At 39.4% G+C, this 12,484-nt stretch overlaps 1 protein-coding gene across 16 annotated transcripts in view; it reads left to right on the top strand.

The window, feature by feature from the left end:
• Mtd (TLD domain-containing protein mustard) overlaps positions 1–12,484 on the top strand; it is a 253,295-nt gene that overhangs the window by 202,136 nt on the left and 38,675 nt on the right. For 11 of the 16 annotated variants that reach the window (XM_076427942.1, XM_076427939.1, XM_076427937.1 and 8 more), the window contains 7 exons: positions 4,067–4,295; positions 9,121–9,278; positions 9,378–9,764; positions 9,853–10,056; positions 10,142–10,498; positions 10,586–10,737; positions 11,656–11,826. In XM_076427942.1, the coding sequence (XP_076284057.1) occupies positions 4,067–4,295; positions 9,121–9,278; positions 9,378–9,764; positions 9,853–10,056; positions 10,142–10,498; positions 10,586–10,737; positions 11,656–11,826 (1,658 nt within the window). Of the gene's footprint in view, positions 1–4,066; positions 4,296–5,955; positions 9,040–9,120; positions 9,279–9,377; positions 9,765–9,852; positions 10,057–10,141; positions 10,499–10,585; positions 10,738–11,655; positions 11,827–12,484 lie in introns of those variants that run through there. The other 5 variants (XM_076427935.1, XM_076427934.1, XM_076427932.1 and 2 more) reach the window with 4 other exon arrangements.

Here is a 12,484-nt window from a genome sequence, read left to right as displayed (position 1 = left end):
ACTTGGTTGACTCAGATGTATATTTGGTTGCCGTTGTATATGCTATTGTCGCCGTAGTTCGTTCAAAATTCAAGTGGTACAACTTAAGCACTGCTACGACTTGAGCAACCTTACCATAATATCGATAGCAAGAAAGTTTTCCGGTGTAGACGCATTAGTATCACAATGTTCTCGTTAATATTCCCGTCGAATTCGTTGAACCAGGACAATAACACCACTGTTTTCCCTGTAATGGCAAGTGTGTCCCGACGGTGGTGTCCCGGCCATTAGACTATTTGCATAATCCGGCAGAAATGGTGTGCAAGGGGATATCGAGTAACGGAAAATTGAATTCCATGAAAGAGAGCCTTGAGACCGGTCCATTCGCTGGAACATTACGCCTCTTATGCAAATCCACGTCCAATGACCTTTCGGGCAACGTGCAATCTAACGACAGGCCTGTACTTTATAACACTCTGTACCCTTATTACAGAATTCATAATTAACAACAGGTTCGCCGAATATTTGCATCTGTCGCTATCCCGAAGGCCGAGTAAGAGTCTTTTTATATTCGCCAGAACAAGCCATCGGACAGAACCTCATTATCCTGGTTTTGTGTATTCAGTATTTTCCTAATTTCTTCAATTTTCCAATATTTCTTTTCGAGACTGTCGGTCCATCTAGGTCGACAGCTGTGCGTGGCACAAAAAAAAAGTGTTGCGCCAAACGTCTGGCTGGCTAATATAAAGAGTCCTTAAAACGGCAGGATCGTTACGTCTGGCCGCGAAAGGAATCGTTTCCCTGATCTGTGGAACTAGGACAACCTTAAGTCAAGCTTTATAACGCGGCCTGTGCTGGTCGTGATAAGGATGAATCTACTGTGCAGTGGAACGAGGCGACCTTGTATCAGACTGCAGAGAGAAAATGAGCTAGATCGTATGATAAGGATAAACTATGGTAGATCGTCGACAACCTTGTATCGGGCTGCAGGAGAAAATCAGTTAGGCTGTCTGATTATGATAAGGGCTACCTACTGTACAGTAGATTGTGGACAACCTTGTATCAGATCGCAAAGGAAACGAACTAGATGGTCTGACTATGATACAGGTGAATCTACTGTACAGTGGATTATGTGCATTTTTGAATCTGACTGCACGAAAAGGTGAAACGAAGAAATATGCTTATAATCCCGAGTTAATGGCTCAATAGAGTTTGCCAACGTTTAGTATTTAGGTGATTATCAGAGTAAATTACTAATATTGTCTGATCATGACAGGAGTTACTTTACTGATCGGTAATATTGTACCATTTTCCACCAGGCAGTGTGAAGATAATTGAATTGCAATTTTTATACAACAAATATCAAACGAATCAGCTTAAATAATATATTTTGTTCGGAGGAGAAAGGTGACATTTTTTGCAAAATGTTATGAAGTAAAGCATAATAGATAGAAAATCTTTCAATACATTTGTTCTTACATCTAGCATGTCTTACATTCTAGTATACAGGGCAACCTAACGTTTCACCTCAAATATCTTTGTTGTTTTTAAAGATACTCAAATGTCTGAAGGACAAAGTTGATTGGTTCAGTGGGGCTCACGTGATACAGAAAATATTTTTGTTTTTATGTGATTTCTTTTAGAGATATCAAGGTCACCTTCATTTTTTTAAATGGAACCATCCTTTTTTAAACACCTACAATGACAGTCCCTTTCATTAGGAATTCAGTGACTATAATTACCCATGCACGTATAAACTTTCTAAGTAGCTCCTAATCCATATAACAGACACAGAAGATTATTATTTTGCATTAACCATTAAAAATTCGCAGTCTACTCGTTAATCACTCCCTAATTTTCGAAGCCCCTTATTTGTAGATTTCATACTTAGGCTTTAAAAACAACAATGATATTTGAGGTGGCAACGTTAGGTGACTCACCCTGTATAATATTAACGCAAATTCGAAGTGTGCAGCTATTAGCTCGATATTATCCACATTTGTAAATTGTGGATATTACAAATAATACTTGACAGTGTTCCTTGAATGAACAGTTTAAGGGCAAAATTGTTGAAAGTGATTGAAGGTGCCAAAAAAAAATGATTTGCCTTAAGATTGTTGAAGGCAAGCCAGGCTAGCTCTGGGCAGCCCCTGATCAGGAGGGTCCCGAAGCCCGATCGCTCCTACCGCCACCCCCGGCCCTACTGACTGACTGAGCGCTCTCGCCGATCTCAGGCAGCACGTGCTCATCAGTGATGCACAACTCTCTCCACCTCAACTAATATCAACTAATTTCGAACTGGTTAATATGTATAATAATTCCTTTGCCATCCACCTTGCCATCTAATTTTTTAGTAAAAGTGACTAATAGTACTCGAGATACAGAATAAATTTTAAACCATGGATATTCGCACGCATTAATTTATTAAATAAAATGTGCGCCTACAAAGCGAACTACAGTGATTGCTCAAATTATTAGGGCACTGTTTTCTTCGAATGAAACGTTCAAACTACTCCACCTATTTCTAGTACGTCAATAAACGTAAGTGTGTTATCGTTCGTTTAAAAAGATCGAGGGTTCAATACTTGATTCTTCACCAAATCGTTCTACTTATTCGAATAAAATCCTGGCCCGACCGAGTTGCGTTTAAGCAAGCAACTGAACACGTATATCCTTGAATTTGGCGTTGGACCAAGTTAGGTCTTAGCTGAACAATGGCGCCGGTCCTCCAGTAGCTAATTTTACGAGTTTGCTGTAACCTGTCCCCCGACAACAAACTACGGAAACCCGAGTTCTGATGTTAGATCTAGGTTAGGTAATCAGATTTAAATGAAATCTACAATTATTTTCCTGGAACACTTCGAGTTGCAATAGTCCTCAAGCTGACGCGATGTCCGCTTCGGAATCTCCGGAACGGTTTGATCGACGGCTGATCAGTTACAGATTGCGCCCGAAGGTAAGGTTTATGACGTAGCATTAGCGCCAGTCCGTGAAATTGCGTTTCACCGATACTTGCCCGGTTCCAGGAGGTTCCCCTTTCCCGACGTATCAACTTCGGGACGCAGTCAGGCACCGCCTGTAGATGTAGATCGATCGATGATCCTCGATCGGCTTTCGGGTCGGCCGTCGCGTCGGCTCGAACCTAGCCATTCATTATACATATGCACGCAGCCATGGCCGCCGATTTGCATTTCGGGTTCGCCAACTCGGGATCAGGAATTATCTTGAACGTTGAACCCCTGATCTCTCTAAAAGCGTTTCATAAAACAGAAATATGCTTTCTACGAAAAAATTATATCGTTATGATAAAACAGTCGTCCGTTCATTGATAAGAATAGAATCCAGATCTTATTACATACTCCTGATGACACATCGAGCGCACCAGCGCAAAAGATAAATTTACTTTTCCGCACTTCATATGTGAATGCATAGAAACACATAAAAGCAGAATAAATTATATACAACAGCACTAGAGAGAGTTCTGTACAAAGCAAATCAACTGTGAAACAACAAGATTGAATTATCAGTGCCAACTATTTAGCTGCGTCGAAGTTGACTTCGAGCCAATTAAAAAGAGAAGTTCACTGTTTTCGAGTACAACGGCAACGAGTGTGAGTGTACTTGTTAAGCTCATCTGCGAATCATTGTGCAAGTAAAAAAAATTTCGTCGACTAAAAGATCGCGATAACAATCACCTTTCGACCGGCCATTGTTAACGAAACAATGTCTTCTGTCTTACAAATTAAAATGGTGCAGTAAGTGCAGAAAAATCTGCAGCTATTTACAGTTTATCTTCGATTCTAGTGATTACTGTCAACGTAAAAGGAGACTGTGCTACGGTATCCACGGGAATTTTTTAATTTGCTTTCTGGGTAATGAAACAGAAACACATCGAGCTGAAGTCGATCTAGGTACCGCGTAGTCGGAGTGACTTTTACCGGGAATTGCTGTGGAGGTCGTTCATTTTTGTTTCCTTTTGTCTTGTGAACGGACGGACGCGACGGGACGAGACGTTCCTGGCGGTTAGGGTCGTCCAGCAATTACGAGGCCATGCGAGTAATTCGTGTCTCCGTTTTGTTCGTTACAGGTGGGCGATAGGGACACGCTCACGTCTGTGGCGGCGAGGTTCGACACAACACCGTCCGAGCTTAGCAAATTGAACAGGCTCGGAAGTACTTTCATTTATTCCGGTCAACAGTTATGGGTACCGGCGAAAGGAGAAGGTCGACAGGGAGGCGGAACCGCGGCCGACGCGCCCAGTCCGGATCCATGCCACGACCACGAGTCCCAGGATGACCTACCTCCCGAAGAAAAAGGTAATTTTAGTACCCGTCGAGTCGTCATACAAGATATTATCGCGCGCGATGTATTTTCGTAATCGGGAAGAGCTCGGATCGATGCGGCGCACAGTGGGCCAAAAGAGTTCCGTGTCCAAATCAAAGAACTTTCCATAGAAATCAGATAGAGCGATGATTTTTCTTTAAATTGAAGCTGAAATATTGTAAAATAAGGGAAAAATAGAGAGATTGTAATCGTCTCAATGAAAAAATTATGATTTCATTAGTTCTTTTCACTCAAATCGATTTTTCTGGATTTTCTTCGGATTTGAAATCAGACATAGCATTGGATTTTTCTTGTAATTCTTCTAGTTTAATAGATTTTGAAAGTTAGAAAACGTTCGTACCATAATCTCTATTTTTCCCATATTCTGCAATATTTCTGCTTTCATTTAAAAGAGAAATCGTCGCTCTATCTCATTTCTATTGAAAGTTCTTTGATGATTTCCACTAAAAAGAACTGTTATGTATTGACCTCTTACCAAAGTCGTAATGCGTTGTTTCACTGTCACATCAAATAATATTCTCAATGTTAGCAAAGTAATACTTTACAATTTGTATGCTAATCAGAACGAATAAGCAGAACGATGATCATAAACATGTTCAAGTACATGCACTTGTTCGTAATGATAATCAGGAGACAGCTCATAATGACACGCATTTAGAAAATACAGCACAATGTCACACGAAACAGGAAGAACAACATAATTGTTCCCAACCAGTCAAGTTGTAAAGATAAATGAATAAAATTTTCATAATTTGTCGACGAGCATCTCTGCAGTATATTCTAGCAATAATCATAAAATCTCCGTCTTTTCATTTACGTCACGTTATATAACTTCTTTTTTTACATTGCTTGTTTTATATCCTTTAAAACCTGATAAATTCAACGTTCAATATTGACGTTTATTGACTTGGCCATCAAAGCAGGAAGACCTCTCTCACACGGTAGTTTGCGGTATCAATCGATGATCGACTTTCTATTTAACGCCGTAAGCCCCCACGGGCTGACGACAATTGTTGCCAATGTTGCGTGAGATTCGATGGATTTATTGTTGATGCTTAGCTAATGCAACCTCCTTCGCAACAACGACTCTCTACCACCACCCCACGGCCGCTATTTGACGTGTTTGAGCCGCTATAATTTTTCAAACGCCAACAATGAAGTCGCCGGTGTTGCAACCGTTGACACACGATATTGCCTTTACGTGGACAGAGTATATAACACATAGGTACTTTAACAGTGCACGTGGAAAGTACTTCGTCCGATTAAGCACGTCAAGTGTTGGTTTGGTTCGCAATACGCATTCCTGTATTTTTTGTTCTCTGAATGTACTCTAACACTTCATTACTCTAACAAGGGAAGGACCCCAAGTGTCCGACTTCGATTTTGATAATTTTTTGTGAGGCGATGGTATATGGATCCCTAATTATGTATGCAAAATATTAGGTGTAGTTACTCAATAGTTTTAAGGATATAAACAATTGAACTTTCACGCAACCTGCTTACACGGCTAATGGAACTTCGAAAACTTGAAAGTTTAATTGATTATATCTTTAAAACCATTTAGTAACTACATCTAATATTTTGCAGACACCATTAGGGATCCATATACCATTGTCTCACGCAAAATGATCAAAATCGAAGTCGGACACTTGGGGTCCTTCCCTTATAAGTGCTCGAGTACTTTAGATACTTGAGTGTTCCTGGTGCTCTTCAAGCTCGAATATTTTAGAGCACGTTTCACGCTCGGGTATTTTAAACGATCGTGCTTCAAATATTTCAGCAGCAGGTGTGCCCGGAATATTTAAATACCTGACGCGTTTCGATGAAGCGAATTTCCTTAACACTAAACCTACCCTTATAAAAATGACAAGAATGATTTTATTTATTTTTACTTTCTATCATTTCTTGTGAAATCATTTAGATTATTTTAATAATTTCGAAATAAAAACTCTGGAACCGGTCATTTTGACCGGTGGTGGTAGGTTTAGTGTTAACAAATGAAATTTCTGTGACACGGAATATTCGCTGGCGCTTCTAATTGCAGCTAATTAATGCGCGCGTTCCAGCGACGCGTAATTAGGTGTCGGTATCGTGGCGTCTTATTGCGCGGTTGCCATAAACCGAAAGCAAAATTGACGTGAGCACACCTCTATGAATAATGGAACAGTGGGCGGCGCGGTGCGTTCAGGTGAATCGGATTGACTCACCTGGCCAAATATCAAGATAAATTGGGTCTCGATTGTATCTGGCCAAGTGTCGTATCGAATATTAATGGCTGTCTATTGCATACGCGCGGCACATAGATAACGCTTGGCGTGCTGCACTAGTTGCAGTATGGTTTGCGAGTACACATATGTATACATATATTCAAGCATTTGTACTTACTTCGTACTAACGACACGTCCATAATATTTCTACGGCCGGACGATTTTCCGCCAATAAACTGTCAGCGAATTCTGACGGTGGCGTAACGCGCTTTTATGCTCACATAAGAATCCTTTTCGTTACCTTCACCTAGTTAGACTCTTTGCTAGCTCCGCGTAACATCGCGTATGGAGGAATTGAAACGTTAAGGGTTTCTGGGAATCGAATCAACAATTATAATCAGTCCGCGAATTTTTTCGGGGATTACTGGGAATCAACGAAAATGGGTAATGTACCTCGTGATTGGATGACGCCACCCCTAGTAGCATTTATGGTAGTCCAACGATGGCCAACGGTTGGTGGTATTGTCTACAAATCCCCAACAGCGGATCTTTATGCAAAATTAAAATTTTCTACATGAATTACAACAAATTGGAGTGAAATAGAAATTTATTTTTTCCCTTAATATGTTCAATGGGTTGGAAATAGTATAACAGTATTTTTAAATTCGTCTAATGTTTCAAATTAAACCCATAAAAATGCATAAAATCCGCTGTCTTTTGATGACAATTTGCCTACGACTATTATAGTTGGCTAATTAACAAGAAATTTACGTACAAAATACTACATTGACCCAACCAATGTTTACCAACATTTAAATATCGCACGTCTTACTAAAAACTTGTTACTTATTACTAGACTGCGGATCTCTATGCAAAATAAAAAATGTTCGCATTGATTGCAGAACATAGGAGCCAAATAAAATTTATATTCTTCTTTCAATTATCCTGTTAAACTGACACTAATACATTGATGACCTGAAATAGTTTTAGCATGTCCACTGCTTTAAATTGTACGGGCCTGTTTTTGTCATAAATGCATAAAATCCGCAGTCTCCTTATTACATTCTTATTATAAACTAATTATATTATATTAATTTTAAATTTGTTGACGTATCTAGTAGCCCAAATAATAACATTCGCGCGCAAAACACCTCTGTAGATTTGGCAGTAGAGCATCAGCTTACTACGCAGACGGTCCGGGTTCATATCCGATGTGGGTATGAAGTTTCTTTCCCTTTTTTTCCAAATTTTTACCGTGGAGATACATTGTTTATATATTATTTATGATTAGAACGCAGATCTTTATACAAAATGAACATTTTCTACCCGAATTGCCACAAACTGGAGTGAAATAGAAATTTATTTTCTTTCTTAACATTTCTATAAATTCTTCTAATGTTTTTACTATTTCAACTTACACCTACACATTTTTAAATGCTACCAGTGTCCTCATTGGATGGCGCCACGTTATGCGAACGAGCCACCGCTGAATTAATGTATCTGAAATTAATTCCGGAGGACGCGCGCGATCAGTTATGGCGATCAAATGAGCAAAGTGCATATTTGTAAAAGAAAATATGGTCTGGGTTTATGTAACGTTACTGTGCAGCTTTATGTGATCGCGGCACGTGGTACGAAGAGAATTCAGGAATCGATTTTTCCGGAAGGTCCATGTGTGTCTCTCTTTTTCTGTTCGACTTCTGAGCCCTGTGTGTATTTAACTCTCTGTCTCTGTCAGCTTCTGTAACCTATACCGATTGTGAGTAGAGTTTTGACAGACGGTTTAATCGATAAGCGCGATTTAACCTAGTTGGATTATCTCCTGCATCCTTCATTTTTTCAGCCTGTTTGTATTCGAAACGTTTCCCTCACGTTTCGTCCAAAATATTTCCATTCATTTTTACGACAGATACTTCTAACTAAAAATCATATTCTTTATTAAATATTCTGAAATTCTAGCGTATCGATCAATCTCTTTACGTATAAAGAGAGATTTTGAATATTTTAAAGAGTTATATTCTCCTTCGTGAAAATGACATACATACGTAATAGATATAAATAAAGTTTGTACATGGCCGCGGTCGCCATAAACTCGTTTAATTGTACAAAGGTTTTAATTTTATAGCCTGATATTATATTTTTTATGAAGCTGTTTTTTTCGTAGCTTGTCATTGTATATCCGTATCTATGTATATGCAAGTATTATGATGCGTCAGCTGATCGGCGCCACGATGTAAACTCACGACAGCCAACATGGCGTCGTTGTGTATATAAAACATAACCTGTGCGCTGTCAGGAAACACGCGATGCATGCTGGTTTAACGTCAGGCAGGGCACGAATGTCGTCGTTATGCATTCATTCTATATTCGCATCGAATTCGGGGCCATTAAATCGGAAATCGATCATCTACTATAAGCTCGGTCAATTTAAATATAAAGAGCTGAGAACGTTTTAGTAATTTATGGAAACTTATACTTATTTGAAGTAACTTTTCTTCATCTGACATGGGTGCATGGCATTGAAAATTTGTAGAAATATCGTGTACCAACGTTTTGTTAACACTGTTCTAATATTTCATGTTGTTTACAGAACTTTTGGACAACTTGAGGCCTGTGTCGCCCAAACCGGGCCATATGGAACGAGTAAAAACACCTCTCGGTATTTCAAATGCAGTTATAGAAGAGGAAGAACAACCATACAAGGAGAGATTTTTGAAAATCGATGTTCGCCATGTCACCGATGGCCAGGTAAAGATGATGTATTATTTCATTTATATTCATTTTGCTTGCCAATTATTTTTATTACTATTAAGATTCCAATCAATTAATTCCGCTACTCATGTGCAGGGTGTTATTGGTGGAGTACTATTGGTCACACCGAATGCAGTGATGTTTGACCCCAATGTATCGGATCGACTCGTCATCGAGCATGGAGCCGAATCGTACGGTGTTATCGCACCAATGGAGTTCATAGTGAACGCTGCGATTTACTATGACATTGCACATATGCGTGCTTCTCACAGAGAGCCAGGAAACTTGGACAAAAAACCAGAAATTTACTACATGAAGAAACCTACTCAAATTGATAAAAGTCAATCACCAGGAAAGGACGAAACTTTTCCAGAATTAACTACGGACGATAATGAGAGTGTGTGCAGCTGCACGGAAAGAGATGGAGACGCTTTTCCGAAAGCCTTTGAGAGAGAGCTGGTCACCCCTACTAATCTTCAAACTGTATGTTGTTCTTACATATATTTTTACGTTCTTCAATGAATTCAAGCATGGTGATTGTTAAATAATACTGTTTTTATTCATTGTACAGGAAGAAATTACTACGACAACCAAAGAAAAGGAAGAAGAGAAGGAGAAAGAGACTAAAGAAGAGGAGTCTGATGGTGGACAAGCAATTAGGACACTAGAGGAACGTAGACGTTCGATGCTTGACCACCATTGGGCAGTTCCCAGTAAAGATCGGTGTACATTATCAATCGAAGATGAACAACAAGATTCATTAAATTCTGACAAGGTTGGTTATCGCTTTTAATTGGAATTAACTAGATTCTCGTTTATTATAAAATGTTATAAAAAAAGATTAATTTAATCGTTTGCAGACCGAACCCGCGAAAACGCAGCCGAATGCTGAAGACGAAGAAGGATCTCTAGTCAAATTGTCATGCCACGACTCTGGTATCGACATTCGTGACCCTAATCCCCCTTTCCCAGTAGTTTTACCTATCCCCTCAAAGAAAGTATACTCAGACGCAGATATTGTCTTATCTTCAGATTGGGTACCTCCTATTACTATTGCCCCGACGAACGTTACAACTGACACTCTAGATAGTGGTTCTGCTATAAATGGCAGGAAAAAGGCGAGTTCAGTATCTTTTAGCTTAGACAGTAATGCGGAGGAACCCGAGAAAGATGAAGAGCACAAGGATGACGATAAACAAGAGACTCGTAGGAATAAGGTACGCCTTTAACTAGGACAAAATTCTTAGTACACAGTTCTCAATCTCTGTTACTGTTAAATACACTGACATTTTACTTTATTTTAGATGTTAAAGAGATTGTCATATCCATTATCATGGATGGAAGGATTGACTGGTGAGAAAGAGGATGAAAATAAGTCTGGATCTGATAAAGTTGCAAGCTTGCCGAACAGTGCGGACGCTCATCATTCGTCCGTCTTCAGTAAAGTTTTCTCAAGGTGATAATCTTTGCTACTTCTACTCTATAGAATTTTTACCAACTATTTTTCAAATAATCTACATGGTACTAACATTATTTACAAATTGATTAATATGCTTCTATGTTTCACTTTTTTCTATTCATCCGTGTCAAGAGTGACTAACAATTGTTCGAAACCAGACTTTCGCATTTGTCATGTACAGGAATGATTAGTTTCGACGCTCGAGATCCTCCGTTACATGGCGTAACGTTTTAATGTTTTTTTCTTTTTTTTTATCACGTGTGTTACCGCTTTCTGCTGAACTTTTCTAGAACGTTTAACATAGATACGATATCAGAGGCTGTTCGTAATAAAACTGAGCTACGTCGCACATTTTTGTAAAATATTTTTTTCATGCTACTGACAATTTCACCGATACGACGGACGTTTCTTTTGTTACTATGAATGCTCCCATTGGTTATAACATATAGAATATTCATTAGTTACGTCTAGAAACGAGCGGCTTATTTGCATTTGCGATATACGCGTTAAAATATTGTTAGTTTCTTTTTCTTCATGGACGGAGTAAACGAACCAAGAGAAGGCAAGAACTTCCAGTAAAGTCCGGAGATTGTCGTCGATAATGTAATACCATCATAGTCTGTTCTCTCATCGAAACGTTCACGGAAAAGTATTACTCTCCTGTACAGGGTAATTCATAAAATGTGAACACAGCTTCAATGATAAGTTTCAAATACAGTAACTTGTTTCTTGGAAATAAATTGTAATTCCAGTGGGGTTCACATTTTACGAATCACATGTGGCTCAATGAAACGAAGGTAGTAGAGGTAGAGGATACGTTTTAGACTGTGATGGTAAATCTGTGTGTTTAATTAAAAGCTTTACTGTCGTTTCTAATGTAACTAACAAAGAATATGTAATGGTGGTGGATATAAGCTCGCCGATCAACCTGGTGAGTGACTTTAGCTCGGGCCTGTTTGCTAAAACTCCCAGCGAAGAGAGTGGTGGGGGCGGTAGGACTGGAGGAACACCTCCTCTTACCGCCTCCTCTCTCTCCCAGGACACCAGCAATCCTCAGTTTTCACCTGGTCCAGGAGGGCTTATGGGGTGAGTTTGGGCCCGGTTCCATCAACCAGCAAATTGTTGTATTTACTATACTCTTGGCCTCCCGTTTTTCTGATCCTGCTGTTCTCCGTTCTCGGTTACCTCAAACCGGCTCTCTGTATTTATCGTTTAACAATATCCGATTAGCTATATGTGTTATACACCCTCCCAACTCTCCTCGCCCGTAACTTGAGTTCACCCAACGTCTCCTCCAGCCTAATCACGTTCCCATAGGCAGTCTCCAAGCTTCACACTCACCCCTTATTTCGCTACTCGACCTTTACTTTTCGTTGAGCCTTTTCCACTGGCTTCAGGTCAGCTCTCTTTGCTCCTGCTTTCAGGTAAACGTTACTTACTTTTCAGAAACTCTGCCACCACCACTGATCTCGTGACACATGTTGCCAACATATGTTTATATATATTTATATGTTTTATATATAATATTTATATAAATTTATCAGAATATAAATATGCTATATACATATATCAAATACCGCTTACAAACAACACATCATCACCAGATAACGAACACAGCGTTTTAGTATGAGAACCCCGAGCAGCCACCTAAACTTTATTTCGCCGTACAATGCGTTGGACGATACGATGTTTACCTTTCTGAATGTTGTCATTCCCCACCCCCCACGAATTCGATGTTCTTTAC

This window comes from Lasioglossum baleicum, chromosome 7, assembly GCF_051020765.1.
Source record: "Lasioglossum baleicum chromosome 7, iyLasBale1, whole genome shotgun sequence".
Classification (NCBI taxonomy): Eukaryota; Metazoa; Arthropoda; class Insecta; order Hymenoptera; family Halictidae; genus Lasioglossum; species Lasioglossum baleicum.
This window is presented reverse-complemented; position numbering and strand designations above follow the sequence as displayed.